Here is a 21,782-nt window from a genome sequence, read left to right on the forward strand (position 1 = left end):
AGGAAATTTCTACAATAACTTTCGGATAACTTTTTCAATCTTTTGTATGATTTATTTACGCATAGTCAGAATTAAATAAAAAAAAAAAGATTGTTAAAGTATATCTTAGAAATATTCTCTGAAAATTTTAGGTAAATTCGACAAATACTTTTCGAGTTGTAGATATCAGAGTTGCAACTGGCTACAACACAAAGGGTGTAGTTAAAACACGAGCAACTCGAGGTTGTTTTACTTAGTCACCCCTTTTCGCACAAACCACTTGCTGTCACAAAAAAGGTTCCCAGTCAAGTTATTCAGAGCTGTTATTAAAACCAATGATTAATCTGACTTTTCTGAATATGTGAATTGAATTCATAAACATTTTACTGATTTCAAATAACATGCATTTGATATGCGTATTCAAACACAATTACTCATACGTTAGTCCATTACTTTTTTATTTCTTTTCGACACATACACATGTATTGGCTTTTTTAGTCCATTAACCATATCATGTGATCATATGTACTACGTTATAATCAGCTAACTTCGAATCGCCAATTCTGTTTATTCTACTCTTTTGTCAAAAAAACAAAAAATATAATTACATGTTAAAGCAAAACACAATATAATAAATGTATCGCTATAGTTTCACTAACGATATTTAAATCTCATCTAAGGTTAGTTATAATACTTATTATTTTTTATACACATCTAGAGGAGATTTGCAAAAATCTATATGTATGGAATATATTGTATACTGCTATAACCATTCTTCAATACTTGCCCCATATTCCAAGGTATTTCTTCACCACGGTTTCGCATTTCCGTAAGTCCTCGAAGTACGTGGAAAACCATTGTTATTTCAACCCAACGCTTCTGAATTTTTTCTTGCTCCTCGTCAAATATTATACCCACTTGGTAAGGGAAAGCGAAGTAAATATCGGTTTTATTAATTTCTAATTGTTTCCTTTGAGCCACAGATAGTTTCTGAATAGTGGGTTTTAGCTCATTGATGGCTTCTTTGGACACGAAGCCGTTTAATGCATCAAATTCTCCATTTAACATTTTTCTTGAAATAATCTATAAAAATAAAAATAGCTAAGTATAATTGGTTTATTGTTATATATAAACCACTTATATTACAATAGAAAATATAACAAAGAAACATCAAAGTAGGCTTTTGTAGTAGGTTATAAATTAATATACAGTATGCGACAAAACGAAAAGACGGAATCCATCTTATCGATATTTAAATGAATAAAATCACATGGTAGGCATTACAATTAAATGTTTTTACAAAATTAAATTAGTAACAAGTAAGGAAATGCTAAATTCGGCTGCAACCGAAGATTTTATACTTTTGCAACTTGCAAAGGACCAAGCAGGCAAAATACCTTCAGGAGTGGATAAACTGAAAATTAAAAAAAAAAGTTTGCGAAGGAATTCAGCATTCATTCGACGAAATCGAAAATAGATTAAGATGAAAGTTGGTATTTTAATAAGTTAAATAACCATTCTGAGATTCGCTTTGTTGTTTTCTTTCATATTCAGTGGTTAACTATATAATTTTTAAGAAAACTTGAGAAGTCGGAAATTATTACATAGGGTATAATTGGATACAAAGGAAGAGATAGGCTGATTGAATTAAATTTGATATTGCTGAGCTATGCTTAAGTACATATTTTCAAGCAAATTTAAATGTATAAATTAATAAGTTTTAGTTCTTAATTTGCTTCATTGCTTTATTTATTAAAGGTTAGCGTTCACTGCACTTATTGAGTGCCTAAAGTAAAGTCATTCGCAGTTCCGTTGTTGCCATTAACATTCACATGAAGCGACAAGCGAAGAATGTGCAAACAACAGCTTTGATGCTGCGGAGGAGTTTCTCACGTTAACACCTCTCCTTCGAAATTGAGGCCATCCTCGGACTTCCACAAGCTGTCTATAATACTCTATGGAACTTTTGCGTCTGGTTTCTTTAAATTTTTGATGTACCTTCAAAATAGAGAATATCATAGCTGTAATGAGGATATAGCCATGCTGAACATTACAGGTCTAGTTGTTAGCTTTCTTCCTATGTCATCAATATATTATAGATTCTTGATGTTCAGCCATTATTGTAAGGTAGACTCAAAATTTCTTGATGATCAGTGATATTCAAGAGTGCCAATATCGCTGAGCCGGGGTGTCGTCTAACAATATTATTTGTATTCGATAACAGAGACCCATTTATTTCAACTTCTTCATCAAATGTTACGAGAAATGTGCCATGGATGGCTTTTACTGAACAATTATTCACCTTTTCCATAGCCTTTAAATCATTTATTATGTTATCACCGTCTCTTACTTCTAATGGTCCTAGGTGGCTGGAACGGTTACGGGCCATGTCACCGGATTGTAGTTGTTGTGGGCATGTCGTAAAGGGTAATTCCTTGAAGAAAGTCTTAGATAGAGAGGTTTTGATCACCTCAGTCTGCTACGTTATTGCCTTCAGTGAAATAGACTGAAGTCTAGTGTCATTATGTTGAACATGAAAAGGAGTTATATTTTTACAAACTAGCTAGGTTCAGGATATCTAATTAAAAAAGAAACAAAATTATTGCCTAATAATACTTTGACATATGCTTCTTCCATTAAATCGGTTATCTTACGTGTAGATTGCTCATTTCATAATTTTTCTAAATCTTTAGAATCGAGAATAGAGGGTTAATAACTTGAATTTTTGTGAATGTAATTGACAACATTAATGTTTTAAACTGTGATATTATTCCTTACGAATAATTTTTTATAAAAGTGGCTACTGTTGATTTGTTTATCTTTTTCTTACTTTACAATTGTATTTATGATTTCGTTTAATTTATTAATTCGTTTCTGTACACGATAATTTATAATTGCCTGTCTACCTATTGTTAATTAAGTTTTAGTTATTTAAAATCCTCGAAATCAGGAATCTGTTTTTTGTTTTGGCAGATAACTGCATTTCCATAGATCAGTAGCATGTAATCGGTTAATTTGGCGGTTGTTGTGGCCACAAAAAGTAGCACAATCTATAGCCTCAATAGAAAAACATTGTCTAGAAATTGGATTAAAACTTATCTTAAATTGTCCTTATGGATCTCTTTCCCTTTTATTAGAACCACTGTTCACAAATCGGTTTCTATTGTATTTGCGGTTAGAGTTTACCCAATACCCATGCGATATCTTTCATATGATCTCTCATGCTCTAAGAGAAAATAATAACACCGCCTATACGAGGCCTGCTGTATATATTTCTGGCCTAATAATGAAAATTTTAATATTTATCAACGAAAATGGTTTTACTGTTTTTCAAAATATTCTCCATCAAGATTTATACACTTTTGCATGCGCTCAAACTAATTCTCGAAGCACTTTTTCCACTCCGATTGAGACACCTCCAAAACATGGTTTTTGAATGCTTTAACAGCATTTTCTGGCGACGAAAATCGTTGACCACGCATTATTTTCTTGATGTGTGGGAATAAAARGAAGTCATTGGGTGCCAAGTCAGGGCTGTACGGCGGATGACCCATCAATTCGACGTATTGGCCGGTCAAAAAGGCGCTGGTTTGAGCCGATGTGTGAGAGCTCGCATTGTCATGGTGCACAATGATTCGTCTTCTCTTGTTCGTTTTTCGAATTTCTCCGAAGACTTCAGGCAAACAAATGGTGGTGTACCACTCAGAATTGACCGTCCTACGTTGCTCAAGCGGAACAGTCGCCACATGACCAGTTTTGCCGAAGAAACAGGCGACCATTTGCTTCGAAGTGCTTCTGCCACACGGTCGATTGCTGTTTTGTTTCGGACTCATACGCATAGATCTATGATTCATGTGACGATCTTATAAACGTCTTTTGAAGCACCGCGATCGTATTTTTTCAGCATTTCTTTACATCAATGGTGGAAAAAATGCATAGGCATGCCTCTATCTGAAGGTATGTTACATGACGGTCTTGCACTATCAGTTCACGTACGGCATCGATGTCTTCTGGCACAACGGCTGTTTTTGGACGACCTTCACGGAATTCGTCTTTGAGCGAGCGTCGGCCACGATTGAATTCGTTGTACCAGTTCTTCACAGTGCTATAGGATGGTGCTTAATAGCCATACAAAGATTTTAGTTCATCGATGCACTCTTGTCGTGATAATCCACGTCGAAAGTTGTGAAAAATTATCGCACAAAAATGTTCACGAGTTAATTCCATTTTTTGGCCGAGATGAATTTTTTAATTCCCTGTAAATAAAACAATTCACGATTAAATGACAAAATGTTCTGAGTGATGTTATGCAAAAAATGTCAAACTTTCCAATGGAAATGTCAGATTGCACTTAGTGTTGCCTAGGCCAGATATATATATAACAGCCTGCGTATAAACGTTGCATGCATTTCTAATAGGTGCTATTTTACTGGGGTTTGTTGTAATGCTTCCTCGAAAGACCACGATCCAATATATGATGCGAGAACTTTTTAAACCAAAAAGAAAACTACAAAATTCGTATTTCATGTACGCTAAAAAAATAACAGTTTCTTCCCTATCCTTTTCTCCATTTGTTATTTAGTGAAATCCAGATTTTAAATCAAGCGTGGTAAAGTAATAAGCTTTACTGAGGTTTGATAGAATTGCAACTATATTTGAAATAGAATATTTATTATCAAGCGTTGTGAAATCTAGAGTATACCACTTTTTCATCTTTTATTCGGATATTGGCAACAATGTTAGAGTTAAATGAGAGAGCTACATTAGGGTCAAATATCCCAGTTCTTTTTTTTTTTTTTTTGCCTAATTTCTTTGTTTTCATTTGTCCAATTTTTTGCTGAATTTGTTTCGAAACTTCTTTGTTTTCGACCTCCGTAAAATTTTAAAATTAACTCTTTCTTAACTGGTCGCAGTTTGAAATGTTTTATTTTTGAAATCCGATCTTGTATTTACATCATTAAGCAGCTCAGTCAAATTTTGAAAAATTTGGAAGAATAAAAAATGTCGTTGTGGTGTTGAAAAGAAGCGTAAGACATTATTTGAACAGAGTTATAACTATGAAGTGAGTTAACTATGAAAGAATCTTTCACTGTAGCTCCTCTTTTAATTCGCTGAAAAATGTTAATGTAATTTTTTGAAGCTTATTGTAAATAAGTAGCTTTATGGTTCTAACTATTATCGTTCGTTCTACAAAAGCAGCAAGCTATATCTACAAAATTCACTATCATATTGATTAGTTTTATCTATAATATTATCAGCCTCTGATTTCCTCTTGAGTAGAAGCACATGTTAAGTCTTTATATACAGGGCAACCACTATAGTTTGCAGAGTGATTTCCTTCACAATTACTACACTTCTTATGTAGATCCTCTTTTTTAAAGATTACACAGGCACTGTGTATGATTTCGTGTGTCCATACTCTTGGCAGGATGTACATGGTACTGGGTCATTTCTCTTATGCGGTTCCTCAACGGTAATTCTGTGACGGAGCAGATATTTTTTGAACTGTAAATCGGATGTGTTTGATTTTTCTTTATATGGTTAGAATTTGGCATCAATTCTATATTGAACATTGGTTATAGGACTTTGTATCTACTAATCTGTGGCCATTTGAGATCTTCAGTTGGTAAGACTAGTAATTCTTGTTATTATTTGACATGTATTGTACAACTTCCATGACCGCTGATTTAACTGTTCTCGATTTTCCTTTTATGTTTATAAACGATCAATTCCAGTCTTTTGTTTGGTACATTCTCACCTTGCACTTTGCTTTCATTCGCTATGATTCATGCTGGTTGCTGTCAGAGCATTTGTTGTTGTCCGATTGCTGTTTCTTACTGACTGCGTCCTTTACTTTGTTTCCTTTTCAGCTGATCGCCGCGACGGCTCATTGTGCCGACTAGCCCAGACAGGCTGTCGGGCGCCGCATGCGTGTGGCAACCAAGGGGCTCTGGCGCGGCGGACCTCCCAGTTCCCCATTAAAACAAACAGACCCGACAGCTCACCCCGCTGAGCCAAGGGTCGTACGAACAAGATGAATACAAACCAAACCACAAAAACAACAACTACTAGCACTGGTGAATCGAACACGATAGGGCAAAGGAGAAGACAGGAGGCGCAGCTGTAGGCAGGGGAGGTCAGGGAGCTAAGCGTAAGTTCAGCTACCTTGATGCTCTCTCGCCAGAAGAGCGGGTGCTATTCGAGGAGCATGCCAGGGAGGAGGATGACGACATGCCTTCTTGCAGCGGCGCCCGGCGTGCAGTAGCGACTATGCGACGGATGCTGTCAACAAAAGGGGTGAGTCTCTATTAGAATATGTACTAGGTAGTAACTTAGATATTGAAAATGTGGGTTGCGAACCCACTTTTATAACTATAAGCAGGAGGGAGGTGCTGGACATCACCTTCAGCAACGAGCATGCAAATGGATGGGTCTCAAGGTGGAGGGTCTCAACGGAACCCTCCCTGTCGGACCACAGAATTGTAAGGTTGGCACTGAAGGTTGAGGTCAGGCAACTTCCCCCAAGACGCAACCCTCGAAGGAAAAACTGCTGCAGGATGAACTAAATAGGGATAGGCTGACCGATGATACCGTTACGGGCCCGGGAATAGAAAGCAGAGTGCTGGCACTGAACGGGTCTATCACTAACGCCTACAACGGCTGCTCCCTAATAGTGCCCACAGATAGGCCCAACTGTCCCTAGTGGACAAAGAAGCTTGCAGATCTCAGAAAAAGAGTATGTAGCCTATTCAACAAGGCAAAACGTACAGGGGTCTGGAAAGAATACAGGAGCTACCTAACACTCTACAATAAGGAAATTAGGTCAGCAAAACAAACGAATTTCAGGAGTTTCTGTGAAAAGGTCTCCTCCACACCAGAAGCGGCGCGGCTGCACAAGGCTCTGGCTAGTGGGAGACTAACACGGAGCTAGCCATCAAAAGAAGTGACGGGACCTTTACGACCAGCGCGGAGGACAGGGCGACAGAGCTTCTTCGTGCTCACTTCCCGGAGACCATTCAGGTGGACCAATGTCTACCTGTGAGAGAACATAGGCCATCCCGCTTGGATTGGGCAACCGCTAGGCAGATARTCACTGCGGACTCGATCAAGTGGGCAATGGCCTCGTTCGAAAAATTCAAGTCTCCAGGGGTGGACGGCATCTTCTCAGCGCTTTTGCAGCAGGGTGAACAGCCTCTGCTACCTCACCTTGTTCGACTGCTGAGGGAGAGCCTTGCAATGCCGTACATCCCTGACCCATGGAGAAGGGCTGAGGTGATCTTCATACCCAAAGTAGGAAGGAAGGACTATTCCTTGGCCAAGTCCTACAGGCCGATTAGTCTAACCTCCTTCCTACTGAAGACTATGGAAAAGATCATAGACCATAATATAAGGTCGACGGCGCTGAAGAGTGCACCCCTGCATGCTGCTCAGCATGCATACAGAGCAGGAAGATCCACCAGTACGGCTCTGTACCAGTTGACCTCGGAGATAGAGAGTTCACTGGAAAAAGGGGAGGTGATAATATGTGCTTTCTTAGACATTGAAGGTGCCTTCGACAATACATCTCATAAGAGTGCAGCCAGGTCGATGGAAAGAAGAAATGTGGCAGCACCAGTGCGCAGATGGATAGAAGCTGTGCTGCGCACCAGGATTGCCGAGACCAGGGTAGGTGGAACAAAGATCCGCCTTTGTGCGTCAAGAGGCTGTCCACAGGGAGGTGTGCTATCACCTCTACTATGGAGCCTTGTCGTGTACGAACTATTAGCATTGCTAACTGACAATGGGATCCGCTGGCAAGGGTATGCGGACGACATTGTGATAATAGCAAGAGGCAAATTTGAAGATACTCTCTGTGACCTAGTGCAACGGGGTCTAAATCTGGCAAAGGACGGTGCAGGGGAGTGGAACTAAACATCAACCTCTCAAAGACAACCGTAGTCCCTTTCACAAGGCGCAGGTCCCTATCCGGCTTGAGGAACCTCACACTTGGGGGCAGAGAGATCGAGATGACTAGCAAGGTTAAATACGTGGGTCTTGCAAGCTGAAAAGGCACTTAGCTAACATGAGTCTATCATCTTGCTCCAACTGTCGGTTTTGCGACAGGGACCCTGAAACCCGGAGCACCTGTTAATCGACTGCATTGCAGTCTGTAGGCGCAGGTCGAAGGCCCTTGGAGCCATGTTTCCGGATAGGGATCACATCCCCTCGCTAGCACCCAGCAGAATACTGGACTTCCTCAATATGCTTGGGCTAAGCGAGTCTCTGTGAGTTAGGAGAGGGCACAATAGACCTAAGGTCGCAGTGCATTCCTCAGTTATTTATCTATCTATCTATCTACTTTTTTTATTACCAGGAGTTGTTATTGTTGGATCGACAAAGCTGAATTAGGCATTTAAGGAATGCCTACGGCTTTGCTGGTGAGGATGCGCAGCACTCATTAATGTTTGTTTGATTGTTTTTTTTTTAGGTTTTAATTAATTTGTGTACACGGTTTTTTATATGATTGTTTGTTTACAATTTAATAAATGTTTTTTTTTTTTGTGTTTTTACTTTGTTGAATTGTTTTTAAATCTTTACATACAGAATTCACAGAGCGAAGTAAAAAACACGTCCTTACTTGCTGGGTCTCAAGATGGGTGATATTGTTACAAATAGTACGTTCAGTAGGCTGTTTATGTTGAGCATTAGTTGCATTGTAGAAACATACAAGTAACAAAAGAATCATATGGTCAATAGCTGAGATCACCTGATCGAAAAAGTTCATTTTTCACAGAGATTAAAATAAAAGGACTTACAAATAGTAGAGGTTGCTATATAGGCGAGTTACCGATATTTTTTGGGTGTTAAATACGATAATAATATTCAGAACAATTTATTGGTAAAATACTTTTAAACTAAAACAAATGTATATAAATCAGGTAGAATTCAGTTAAAATAATAATAAAAGCCAAAACAATCTACTAAGTAATGAATAATATTTACAAAATATTCTTAATCGCCCACAGCGAAATGCTAATTCAAAAACCTTTTCAAAGGAATAGTGATGGAGTAAAGGGTTCTTAACCTAGTACACAAAAATACTTAAAACCCATATTAATAATAAATAAATAAAATTTTAATCAAAACTAGGTAAATTTAATCTTTATGAATTTTAATAATCGAAATATATTTGAAATTTTAACAAAAAAACGTACTTAAAGTAATAATTTGTATAGCATAACACGGCAACATACTTGTAGCCTTTTTTGAGGCATTTGGACGTTTTAGTAGTAGAATATTTTGAAAACCCTAATGAAATGCCTAGTTTTTGGCCCTGTGTCTCCCTCATCCTATGCCATTTTTAATGTGATTTCTGTCATTGTATAAGCGTTCGCGATCTCTCTATTAAAAAAAGTACCTAAACTGAATGACGTGTTACTTACTGAGTACGCCACGTATATCTGGCTGTGTGAAGAACATAGCATTTCCAAATTTATGCCACGCACTTCCTTGTGTTCTGTTGATTGTCACCCCAAATGCAATTTTCACTGGAAACGGAATACGTTTGAACTGGAAAAGCGTTAGAACTCAAAGGAATTGTTAGAATCAAGCATTCTGCTTCCTTGTAATCGATAGCTGCGTCACAATCAGTCGGGTTCCATTACACAGTTTCGACGCATGAAGATTGCGAAACATAATAAATGCAAATAACCGCGCAAATGATGCGGCGGTATACCAAGCCTCTCCAAAGAATTTAGAAATTCCACTGCATAATTCACGGCGACGTCTTCATTGTCAAGACCATCGATCGACTTGTATGAGCGCAAACCTTCCGGAATTAGACTTTGAGTCTTCCCGCTTAAGTCAATAACATCGGTATTTTTAGCAGCTAATATTGCGCGTGAAATTCTTAGCGAATACGATAAAAAAAATGTCTTCGGCAATGTCATTTTTGTTGGTATCCCATAATTGACGCGGGTTTGATATGTCAAAATGATCATCGCGAAAAGTGTGCGACCTTCATTTGCATTCGAAGTAGCTATCGCATCGTACATCGTTTGATTCCAGTGATTATCATGTTCCAGCAAATGTAATTGATGGCTTGCTTCCCCAAAACTTTCATTCACCATTCACAGTACCCAATGACTGAAATGAAGTTGAACCGCGCACAATAATAAATACCAATCGACGGTAGAAGCAATCATTGTTTTTTCAGATGAATTGTGTAAATTCGTCCTAATGAATTAGTTGAGAACACACCTGGATGTCCATCTACTGGTTGGCCTTACTTTCTGCGTAACTATTTCTTCGACGATGCATTCCATATACTATTTAATTATCAAGGTATTTCCGAATAGAGCAATTTTCTCGCAAACGGATCACAGACGCAAGTTGAGAAAAAACTCGTCAATCTTAATTTGGTTGTTGGCGGTGTTTCTACCGGTTGTACTGTATTTTCTGAATGAATTGCAAAAATAAATATCCTACAAAGCGCTTTATTGCAGTTCACGTAACGATCTTATCGTACTCATTGATATGAGTTTTGAATGTGAATTGGACAATAATGGCGAATATGGTGCAATCCATGTGTTGTCAACTTCGATATTCACTCTTCTAAATTGGATGCTAAATGTTCTGCCATTGTCGTCTGGTGAGCGACAGCGATAAAGTGGATATCCATCATTTCCAGTTTGTGTTTCCGAAAGAAAATCACCTGGATAGTGTTTCGAGCATTTATTGTTAGACAAACAAACCGAAGTGAGATTGTGGTGTCCGCAAAGTCCATGAACCATATTGGTTTTCATCATTTCGTATAATACTGTATCTTTCTCTGCATCAGGAATTTCGGCAGAAATTATTTCATCAATTTGATCTAGTGGATCCACCATCCAAAGAAGAATGTGTGCGTGCAGCAAATCTCTCTTTTGTCACTACAGAGTACATCTGGGATCTAACAGTACCAAATCCACGTTGCTTCGCGATAAAGTCCATCAAACATCGTAACTGTTGTTTGAAAAGTCGTGCTGTGACATCGTGACGATCGCTTGCTGATTGACGGCGATCCATAATTCCGCACGTATGTCATAGCATCCTGGGAGTACTCGGTCATGTGCCTTGGGCTGACATACGTTGATGCCAAAAAGAACGCCGACCGATATTAGAGCCACCTCTTTGTGGCATCGTAACAAACTTCAATCTGGAATTGATCACTTTATGTGAAACACACATAAAGTTTTCACTGAGTAATTTTCAATAATTTTTTTTTTTTTTTTAAAGCTGGAATAAAGAAAGCAAGCGACAAATTTGAACGATTCAAATAATTAAAACTAAAAAAAAAAAAATTTTAATTGTATGAGAAAATTTTACTTTTTGGAATTTTCCGACTTTTCCTCACGAATAGCATACGATTTTTTATTTCAAAACCTTCCCCGATCCATAGCGAACAACCTGAAAATGCCACCAAGATTGGTTCAGCCGTTCTCGAGCCGTTACTAACAAACAAACATTCACTCGTTTGTATGGGAGAAAGAAAAGGGTTGTTTTTAGGGGTTTTCCAGCAATTATTCGAATTTTTCTCACCGTAAAAACCATCTTTGAGCCTCAGCGAACATTTAGACAAAAAAAATTGTCCAAATTGGTCCAGGCGTTGTTGAGTTATGCGCTTAGCAACACATTTTGCGATTAATTTTTATATATAAGATAACTCACACTGAACGACATTTATATACATATATATATAATATATTATATATTTAGTATACAGTTGGTAGTAATTCGTAAACTAAATTCATATATTTTCTCCATTAAAATATAGTACCTTCCTAAAAATTTCGTAAAGAGCTAAAGTAACATTTATTTAATTTTTGTTGTTTTTTTTTATACATAGATAGCATTTTTTTTTAAATTCCGTTAATAAAAAAACTAAGTTCATTTTTTTTTTCTTTGGAAAACAACCTCTTAAAAGAAAGTAACACTGTATTTTTATTATTATCTTATTAAATGCCTATTTAATTAATTTTTCTTCCTAAATTCGTATTCTTAACGTATATCGTAACGCCAAAGCGAAGCTATCGAAATTTCAAATAAAAAAAGTACGTTAACGCCCAATATCATCATTGTAACCCCGCATCTCGATAGGTTAAAGTTTACGGCATTCCAACTGTCAAAATTATTGCCATTGTCGTCATCAAATCTGAATGTGGGCATTTGTTTTCATAACATCATCAATTGCGAAAAGGCGTCAGGTATACAGATATAACACATGTTTTGAGCTCTTGAAGTATTTAAATTTTTATATGGATGACAAAAAAATTGATGTGGAAAATAAAAAAGGAGAAATACACTTTTTTCAACAAATTTAAATCTTGAAAAAAATATTTCATATTTTCGAGCTATAATAATTGTGCATACATTTTATATACCAATTAAAATAAAAAAATAATATGAGCAATGATATTTTGATTTATACTTGTATAAATTTATTAACTTCTCTCATTCGCCAATCCATTCTGTATAATTTTTCTGCAAATTAACAATATTAATTTTTTGAAAAAATATATAAAATTATGTATTTTGAAAATGTACTTTATTTTTATAATTTAACACAACCGTCTTAATACTCGCTCTACTAAATTTAAAATTACCGAAATGAAACTGCCGTCAGTATACGTATACTCTTCGAAACTTTCGTAAAAAAGAAAACTGATCACTCAAAGTGCTGAGGTAACAGTTGTCACAGGCAATACGTACAGCAATGGTTAGTATACAATAAAGTTTTGCCTGTCGAGATGCCCCGTAACGCATAGACTGTTGTTCTTTGTCGTTGTAGTAACTGACTGCGATATACAAACGATCGCGATTAGCTGAGAGTGTACTCGAAGACCGTGGAGCAGGGATAATAGGATGCACAACTTATTCCAGTGTGAGAGCGCCTCAAAATAAGCGGACTTTTAATGTATGGCGAAACTACTTCGATTCTTTTTATGATTATATGGTATGTTAAAACAACTAACCTTTGATCTTTCAATACTTAATAAGATGAATTAAGCCTGTTAGTTCTCAATTAATAAATGTTTTTAATCATTTGTAATTAAAATTTAATTCTACTTTACAAAACGTTTCATGAAATATATTTAAATTTCGCATTTTCTTTGATTTTCATTGTTTTAAATTTTTCTTAGCGATCTTGAACGGCGGCAACAAATTCCTCCGTTCACATATATTTTTGGTACAATTTCAATCTGGCCGTTCCAGTGATTCCAATTGCAAAACGTCAAGACCTACCCAATCCACTCAACTGTCAAAGTTCGGTAGGTGAGCTCACATTTCCAGTGACAGGAGAGTTGGAGATCTCTTTATCTCTGCCGTGGAGAGTTTCGGCGCCGTTCGCTCCAAATCGGACTGACGAATACAACGACTTGGCTCATCTTAAATTGAAAGCGTACAAGTTGTGCAAGTATCGAAGACGTTCGGCCTTCACAAGCGACATCGCTTCGCACTATGGACTCTTGAAGAGTTCCAAGAAAATCTGTCGCTTTCACACTCAATTTTTTCAGCGATGAGGCCAATATCTGGCTCAATGGGTATGTAAACAAGCAAAATTGCCACATTTAATTCCCAATAAACGGTTTGGTGTGGTTTATGAACCGGTGTAATAATTAGTCTATATTGTTTCAAAAATGATGCCGGTGAGAACTTAAAACCTGAAATCGTTTCTCATTATTTAGGCGACATTTGGTGTCAACAAGACGGCGCCACTTCCCACACATCGCATCAATTAATGGAGTTATTGAGAGAACACTTAGGTGACCGGATAATTTCACGTTTTGCGCCGGTGAATTGGCCATACTTTTTACCGTAGAGATATGTAAAGTCTAAAGTCTATGGGGACAATCCCGCTTCGATTCGGGCGTTGGAGAAAAACATCACGCGTATCTTTCGCCAGTTATCAGTCGAAATTATCCAATGAGTCATCAAAAATTGGACTCAACGACGATAATAAACATTACCTGTTAAGTTTGAAGTTTCTATGTTGTTTCGTTAAAAAAGTAGGGAACCTCGAAATGGATCACCCTTTATAAGGCATGGAACCAGTACAAAAGATAAAATAGCGATATTGAGCGTTACCATGCTTTCTTAATTTAATTCAAAATTTCGATAAATACTTTTTGGTGTTTGCGATATAATTCAAGAATACGTATTTATGACCGAACATAGGTTCGATGTTTAATTGCGAGAACCGTTTGATAATAGACGATTTAATGCGCACTTGTCTGATCGTATGAGGAACAGATAAACGATTCGACATTCTACACAATGAATAACGAAGTCCCACCGTAATTACGAACACTTGTATCGCTCGCCTGTTGTTGTAGCCTGTCTTTACTTTCGCTGGTGGCGGTCAAATAAATATCATAATCTGGCGACCACGCCAATTCGACAAAGTGATCGCTGCTGTTATTGCTTGCTTATCTGGGATCAGGCCCAATTTCCCAACTGAAGCAGCTGATTAACAAATAAGCGAAACACCTTACACTAGGTCGATCTTAGTGATCTCCACATAAGCGATCTCGATTTGGAGAATAGGTAATTGGCGAACCAGAGCAAACGGATGCAATGGATAGAGTTACTGAAGTTGCAGCCTCTCCCTCTGCGTTAAATTATGGATTACTCTAAAATTCGCCACCAATGCAGAAAGAAGTGGGACGCGAATGGACTAATGTTTACCCTAGTGTTGGATCGGCCAGGATTTTTTAAGCGTGCCCGAAGGCTGCCAATGCACAAAGCTAATCTTAAAGCTATGTTAAATAGGGTATATCACCGTATTTAAACTACATTTTCTATAACAGGTAATGTAACAACTAAGCAATGTATCGTTTTTTCCGTTTTGTAATAAGTTTCATATTCATTTCTTTTGAATTCCGCGATTGGATACAGGCATAAATCCAGGTTACAAATTTAAAGTGCATAAAATTTTAAATATATATAAAAATATTATAATAATAAAAAGTTAAGGTGTATTTTAATTACGATATACAATAAACAAAAATTTAAAATATATAAAATTTAAAATACATATAAAAAATTATATAATTAGTAAAAAATAAGGTGTATTTTAAAAAATTTGTGCAAATTCATCAGGTGTAATATAAGTTATAAATTGATAAAAATATAACTTAAGGTATTTAAATAGATTGTGTCGGAGCGGCAAAGCGTCAACCAGTCGAGGTGTCACAAAGCGAACCAATGTGTTCAAAGCGTCGGAAGTGAAATCAATGTGAAATATTTTAAAAATAATCCAAACATTTGATTCTAAAGAAAAATGTATTTCCTGCGCCGAAGAACAAGGTTTGAGTTTAAAATCTAAACTTCGCAGTACTCATAAAGTGCCAATGACGCTGTCATTAAGTAAAAGTAGCACTGTTGGGGTGTTCCGATGCCGAAAAGGTGGTTATCTAATGTATGCGTATGCATCTCATTGGTCGCATGCTGAAGTGAGAAAAAACAGTTTTATCAGGGAGCCAGTTTCATCTAACGCTAGTATATGTGACTGGTATAATTACTGCCGCCAAGCCGTAGTATTATACCAGGTTGACCATCAGGTAGCGGTAGGTAAAATTGGTGGCCCTGGTAAAACTTTTCAAATTGAAGAAAGCAAATTTGGGAAGAGAAAATACAACAAAGGTAATAATAAAAATATATTTTTTTTTATGTAATTAATATATCTTTTCTTATTTTAGGGCGGAGAGTCGAGGGAGGCTGGGTTTTGGGATGGTTGAGAATGGGAGTGACGACCTGAGGCTAGAGGTATGTTCCGGCAATGTCAGATCTGCTGACGTGCTCATACCTTTGATAGAGAAGCACGTGGCAAAAGGCAGTATCATATGTATACAATGGAAAATTTATTTCAGATGGTATTTGTTTCCTGCGTTTGAGTTTTTATATGCATTTTTATTCGTTTGATAAATGTGTAATTATGGCAACACTTATTATCTGTCAAAAAATTACTGAAAAAAATATGTAGAAACAATTTAGTGAAGTGTAAGTGCATAATATGAAATCAATAATTACTAGAAATCGAGAAATTGCAAGATAAAATTTGCAACATTTTCAACTTTAAATGCAAATATTTCGAAAACTATAAGGTTGCGGCGGCAGCAATTCTATATTTTCTTAATCTGGAGCATCAGCATCCAACCATACAACTTTTAACCCCGAAATCGTAGGATTGTAAACTAAAGTTTCCCCTGTGCGGTTGCAAAAAAAGGAGTTAGTTATCGATGTTGATTTGCTTCAAATCTTTAACTTGAAATATTTAATTTAATTAACCTTCGTTATCTTACTGAAGTTGATATAAAGCCATAACGGCAGTGCATTTGGAGGAATTCCTTTATGTTATATTTAGGTATAAAGTCAATTTCCTTGTATATACCGGAATCCTTCTATATACTATTAATCTAAAAACGAAGATAAGAATTGTTAAAGCAATTGGTAGCATTAGAAAAATTTAAAGAATTTGTAAAATGAGATTATTGAATAATTGCAAACAAATTACATTTATCGAAGTTTAAAACTGTATGTATTTGAATTTATTTTTCGTTCACAGTAAAATATGTACAATTTTGTGCATTAACAATTCTTTACAAAAATGACACGCGACAATTAGGGTATTCATAAGGTGTCATATTGTGTCATATCGTCGTATTGTCATATTTTTTTATGACTGTCATAACAACACTGTTGTTGTTTCACATGCAAAATTAAAATATGACTGATACAACACTGCGTGGTATGTTTCTTGAGTTCGCTATTCGCTTTGAATATAAGTGAAATATGGAAATATTTTGATATTTATGTGGTTGCAAATGATTTTATTGCAGTTTAAACCAAAACGCCGCCGTTTCAACCCGGTACATAAGTGGAATGCGGCAGAAGAAAAAGCGCTTGTGGAGTTCCTAATGGAAAATAGAAATTTCGAGGTTTGTCATTTTAATTTAAAAAAACAAAACAAAGTCAAATAATTTTTTTTTAAAGAAACCAACGGCTCAAAACTTTTATGGTCGTTTCATCGAAGACACGCAGCTGACGGTAGAATGGAAAGTAGTGCGCGCAAAAGTACGCAATATGCGCACTAATTATAACAAAGCAAAGGAGTGGGAAGGGTCGACAGGCGCAGGAAGTATGGAAGGCGACACAATAAAAAGTAAATTCTTTTAATGAAATCTCTTTTTTTTTTTTTAATTGTGACCATTATTTTTTTCTACAGATACTTTAAGAAAAATGTGTTTTTTCTATGAAGAGTTGGACGATATTTTCGGCAGCAGATTAAATTGTTCTGCAGTAGTGGAAGACAGTTTGGTGACGATGTTAGAAAGCGATTCTACAAGTCCATCGGGAGCAGAATGTGGGGTTGAAGCGGGCAGTTCAGTTGAAGCTGAAGAATTGCAAAGTCTTGCGTTGAACGACAATGTGCGTTCTCGAAGGCAGAAAGGAATATATTCCAAAACTGCCTTGTCAGATATTTTGCAGGTTCATGGCGAGATCGCAGAAATAAGGAAGCAAAAGCTTAAGATGGATGTTGATGCAAGGGAAAGGGAAATCAAAATCAAAGAAAAGGAATTAGAGTTAAAAGAAAAGGAAATAGAATTAAAGAAAAGAGAAATTGATGACAAATTGGAAATTGRAAAAATGAAATTACAAATGCAGGAGAGGTTGGCAATGGAAAAGCTTAGGCTTAAATATAAATAATTTTACAATGCACTACATTTTTTGTTCACTTTTGTTATGAATTAATTTTTATTATTATGTGTTTTTTATGTTTTAAATGAAGTTTTTATGTTATAAGTTTTGTTGTGATATTAATAGTTAGTGCCTTTTGAAGAATACGAAAATGAAATGATAAATAAATAAAAATAATATAAATAAAATATCAAAAATATATTTGAATTATAATTAAGCAAAATAATCATGCATTTTTAKTAACTTGTATGGTTAAAGAACAAATGCATATACATATGTGTATAAGTATTAAATATTTTGATTTTGTAWATATCGAAGCAAGCAATTTCTTTTTAATTTTTTAAGAATATTAAAATATGACATAAGACATACAACAAAGCTTGTGAATTGCCTAAATGATTAATATTACACTATAAATACGTTGTAAATAGAAGCCTGTTAAAATGAGCTGTAGCGAAGATATAATTTCCTTCGCAGGTGCATTATTTATAAAAGCAAATTGTGGTTTTGATAGTTCTTTACATTGCAGCTATATTCTATAGTAGTCCGATATGAACAATTTGTTTGAAGGTTATGACGATGACTTGGAAAATAACCCCTGCAAAATATTGTTAAATAAAAATTATGCAACCAGTTCGAAAAAACAAGCCAAAATTTAATGGTCGAAAAAGATTTAATAACGGAAACACAAAGCACGCAAAATTTGCAACATTTGTGGAGTAGTTGCCTAAAAAATTACACCAAAACCAACTGTGGTAAATGACTTGTGTTAAATATTATTTTAATATTATTGATTTATTATATTTGTGGATTATAATTAAATTTTATATCATGGATAAAGGATATGGTGTCAAGTGCAATAAAATAAGCACTTTTGGAATATTAATAACAATCCGTTTGACTTTAAAACCTTTGGTTGGGTAAAAGTTATTCAATATTTAACGTTTCATTCATATTTATTTATATATGCAATAACAAAACAAATGCAAATTGACAAACAACCAATGTTACCTATCGGCATCTTTTGTAAATGAACTGAATAAAATAAATAAAGCAGACCTCAATGACAGGAAATATATAAAACATTGTTAGTTTTTCGAGTGGAATTTTTTCTGCATTGCCTTTGAAAGACACAGGAGTGTACTCAAATTTTTCAATTTCATTTTTCGATTTCAATGCTGCTTTTGACAGCACGCAAAGTATCTGCCGTTATGCCGCGATGTCTGAATTTGGTATCCCCGCAAAACTATAACGCCTGTGTAACTAACGTTCCCACGACAGTCGGGTCTACGAAAACCGGAACGGACCCGGACCCGCCCAAGGACTGTCAACACGGCAGAATTCTGCCGTTACAACAACAACTAACGTTGAACAACACCAAAAGCTCCGTCAGGACCGGAAAGGACCTCACCGAGCCGTTCGATACCAAACGAGGTTTCAGACAAGGCGACTCCCGTTCGTGTGACTTCTTCTACCAACTTTTGGAGAAAACAATCCGGCCTGCAAAGCAAACAGCTGTTGGCGTATGCCGATGATATTGATATCATTGGACTCAACATACGCGCTATTAGTTTTGCTTTCTCCAGACTGCGTAAGTCGTTGCACTCGCGACTTGGCTCTCACGTCACTTATGATAGTCATAACTTCGTAGTTGTAGATAATTTCCCTAATCTTGAAACCAGCATCAACACCAACAACAACGTCAGCCTTGAAATTCAACGCAGAATAACTCTTTCCAACAAAAAAAACAAAACTCTATAAGTCGTTCATTATTCCCGACCTGTTATATGGTGCAGAGGCATGGACAATGACAACATTTGAAGAGTCGACGTTACGACTTAAAAGACAGCGGCTACGAACGATACGTCATGTCGTCCGAATGAGCGAAAACACTCCATCTTTGGAAGTATTTGACGCAGTACCCGCCTTGGGAAGCAGAGGAAGACCTCCACTCTGTTGGAAAGTTCAGGTGGAAAAGGACCTGGCTTCCCTTGGAATCTCCAATTGCCGCCACCGCAAAAATAAGAAACAACTGGCACGCTGTTGTTAACTCGGCTATTACGTTTTCTACGCCAGTGAAGAGGGAATTCTTTGGGTCAAATTCGTGCTTGGTGATTTTAACGCCAGGGTGAGCAAAGAAGGTATCTTTGGCACAACAGACGGTGTATTCAGCCTCCACGAGGAAACATCATCAAACGGGTTAAGACTGATCGACTTCGCCGGGGCCTGAAATATGGTTATGTATAGTACTGGAATCCAGCATAGAAAAATTCACAAAGCTGAATGGCTGTCTCCGGATCGAAAAGCATGTTGTGATAGACGGAAGACCCGTCTTCAGTGTTTTAGACGGGAGCATAACCTTATAGAAGCCAAGTTATCAGGTGACTGATGCCAAGAGCATACTAAAATTATGGAGGGAACACTTCTCGAGCCTGGTGAATGCCAGTGAAACGCGAATGACCCTAGCGCAACTTCATTCTGGATACTGTAGCAAGTTAAACTCATACTTATGTAGAATTGACCCAAACATACCCAATGTATGTCCTGCATGCAACGAGTCTTCGCATGATACTGACCACCTCTTTGCATGCCCTCCCAAACCCTACTCAACTAACACCCTAATCCCTTTGGTCCGACCCCTTCGAAACAGCACGTTTCCTGGGCCTCTCGTTAGATGACCTCGACGACATCGCAAATAACCCTTACCACCCAAACGGGGATTAGATAATCGTTAAAACAACAACAACAGCCCGACTGTATGGTAAATTTCAACATCACCCGTTATGGTTAAAATGGGTACGTGTGGATAGAGGAGGTCCTCCAGACAAGTAAAAATATATATAGTTACCGCTGACTTATGGTTTTTGAAATATTTGCATTTAAAGTTCTAAAATTCAACTATTTAAAACGCGTGTTTTTCCGATTTATAATGAATTTTACACTTAAACTTTTACATCCACTAACACTTCACTAATTCTTTCCTAACCATTTACTTAAATAGTTGAATTTTTTAACTTTAAATGCAAATATCTCAAATCAGCGGCAACTATATATATATATATATTTTTTTTTTTTTTAATCTAGAGGATCTCCTCTATCCGTACATACCCATTTTATCCCGAAATCTGGGGATGCTATTCTAAAATTTACCCCGTTATCAATACAATTTGTCAGGTTGGAGGACGAATTTTAAAATTGACTGAAGTACCATCTAGATCACCTGAAGAGCTTGCTTAGCACCGTATACGAAGTCCTTAATGGTAAATTCTCTGTCAAAATAAGGTCGAATTATAAATTGTATTAATATCCAATTTCTCAATGTATTGATTGTTGAAGGCCACAGCGTTTCAGGAAAGTCCATTAAACGAGGCAAACTTCGTGATCCATCCAAATGAAAATTACTGTGGTCCGGGTTGGGAATATTGGAGGAGCTACGATGATTAGCCATGAACAATTTGTAATTGCATAATTCCTAAAAGAAAATATGAAATTTTGATCCAAAAAGAAATATTTAAAAAAATACTTTTGTTTTGAATGAGGTCACTAATGCACGACGAAAATTTATCACACGCAACATAATATTAAAAACACTTCTCACACCTATAATTTATTAACAAAACTCGGGGTTATTGTCATCGCGTTAAATAATATTGATATGTTTGAAAATATATTTATCTTACAGGGCATCTCGACAGCATAAACTTTATGGTTTATTTTATACTAACTGTATTGCCGTGCTTATTGCCTGTGGAGACTCCATATTGCTTATGGAAAGCAATATATGGAATATTAATTAGTATGTCATATAGTTAAAGCAATAAACTGTCACTTCAGCAGTTTAACAGCGCAGTTTTCATTTCTATGAATATTTCGAAGAGGCAGCATATCCCATTTGCACATATGCCGACGGCATTTTTATTTCGGTAATATGAAATTTAGAAGAGCGAGTATTAAGATGGTTGTGTTATGTTATAAATTAAAGTACATATTCAAAATAACATTATTCCAAAAAATTAATATTTAGTTTAATAATAATAAAGCGGAGTCGGCCGATAGCCCATGATGCTAGTGCTGCGTATTTTCTT

General features: G+C 36.4%; 2 protein-coding genes across 2 annotated transcripts in view; one reads left to right on the forward strand and one right to left on the reverse strand.

Annotated features, from left to right (window-relative positions):
- The window catches only part of LOC108971720 (uncharacterized protein C2orf47 homolog, mitochondrial), a 28,611-nt gene extending 7,217 nt beyond the window's left edge, over positions 1-21,394 (reverse strand). Inside the window, exons 1-3 of the mRNA XM_018937970.1 lie at positions 21,221-21,394; positions 20,918-21,169; positions 767-1,062 (exon numbers count right to left, since the gene is read on the reverse strand). Of these exons, the coding sequence (XP_018793515.1) occupies positions 767-1,062; positions 20,918-21,169; positions 21,221-21,274 (602 nt within the window). The 5' untranslated portion in view covers positions 21,275-21,394. The remainder of the gene's footprint in view (positions 1-766; positions 1,063-20,917; positions 21,170-21,220) is intronic.
- On the forward strand, positions 16,568-17,670 carry LOC108971721. The gene is made up of 2 exons (XM_018937971.1): positions 16,568-16,937; positions 16,993-17,670. The coding sequence occupies exons 1-2, from the start codon at positions 16,812-16,814 to the stop codon at positions 17,173-17,175; spliced, it is 309 nt and encodes a 102-aa protein (XP_018793516.1). The 5' UTR covers positions 16,568-16,811; the 3' UTR covers positions 17,176-17,670.
- Positions 21,395-21,782: the final 388 nt, after the last annotated feature.

Source organism: Bactrocera latifrons, unplaced genomic scaffold (genome assembly GCF_001853355.1).
Source record: "Bactrocera latifrons isolate USDA-ARS-PBARC rearing strain unplaced genomic scaffold, ASM185335v1 scaffold_356, whole genome shotgun sequence".
Classification (NCBI taxonomy): Eukaryota; Metazoa; Arthropoda; class Insecta; order Diptera; family Tephritidae; genus Bactrocera; species Bactrocera latifrons.